Raw genomic sequence first — 561 nt, forward strand, 5'->3', positions numbered from 1 at the left:
ATTTAACTGTGGCCCTTTTGTGTTGTTTGCTAGGTGGAGTATGTGATCAAATGTGACATGTCAGCCCTTCAGAGAGTGTTGTATCGACACATGCAGGCGAAGGGGGTCTTGCTCACTGATGGATCAGAGAAAGATAAGAAGGTAAAGAAAAGAATGTGTCATTTTAAATATAATGGTGGGAACATTCATTTCAGAAAATGTTTTGGGCGGGGGAGAGTCAATTGACAGATGTATGTCCCATTGTTTTTCCTCCAGGGTAAAGGTGGCACAAAGACTCTGATGAACACGATTATGCAGCTGAGAAAAATTTGCAATCACCCCTACATGTTCCAACACATTGAGGTACAATTTTGCGGGGTTGAAATTTAGTGGAAGATTAGGAATAAATTTAATTCAAAGGATCTAGACGAAATGAAATGAATAAAACAGTAGATGATGTGTTTTTACAGGAGTCTTTCTCTGAGCACCTGGGTTATTCTGGCGGAATCGTGAGTGGGTATGTATAGCATTAGGTGAAGTTTTACCTGCCCGTGTGCCTTTAGAAAAAACATTTCATCCACA

At 40.1% G+C, this 561-nt stretch overlaps 1 protein-coding gene across 1 annotated transcript; it reads left to right on the forward strand.

The window, feature by feature from the left end:
- Window positions 1-30: 30 nt before the first annotated feature.
- On the forward strand, window positions 31-548 carry LOC109508754 (transcription activator BRG1-like). The gene is made up of 3 exons (XM_019858737.1): window positions 31-141; window positions 256-342; window positions 450-548. Exons 1-3 carry the CDS (start codon window positions 58-60, stop codon window positions 504-506), a joined length of 228 nt encoding a protein of 75 aa, XP_019714296.1. The 5' UTR covers window positions 31-57; the 3' UTR covers window positions 507-548.
- Window positions 549-561: the final 13 nt, after the last annotated feature.

This window comes from Hippocampus comes, unplaced genomic scaffold (genome assembly GCF_001891065.2).
Source record: "Hippocampus comes isolate QL1 unplaced genomic scaffold, H_comes_QL1_v1.1 C16580940, whole genome shotgun sequence".
In the NCBI taxonomy this organism is placed as follows: domain Eukaryota; kingdom Metazoa; phylum Chordata; class Actinopteri; order Syngnathiformes; family Syngnathidae; genus Hippocampus; species Hippocampus comes.

Coding starts and splice junctions, on each gene's coding strand:
- LOC109508754 (XM_019858737.1), top strand. CDS start 58: ATGTCAGCCCTTCAGAGAGTGTTGTATCGACACATGCAGGCGAAGGGG. Junction 142..255: donor GATCAGAGAAAGATAAGAAG/GTAAAGAAAAGA, acceptor TTTTTCCTCCAG/GGTAAAGGTGGCACAAAGAC. Junction 343..449: donor ACATGTTCCAACACATTGAG/GTACAATTTTGC, acceptor GTGTTTTTACAG/GAGTCTTTCTCTGAGCACCT.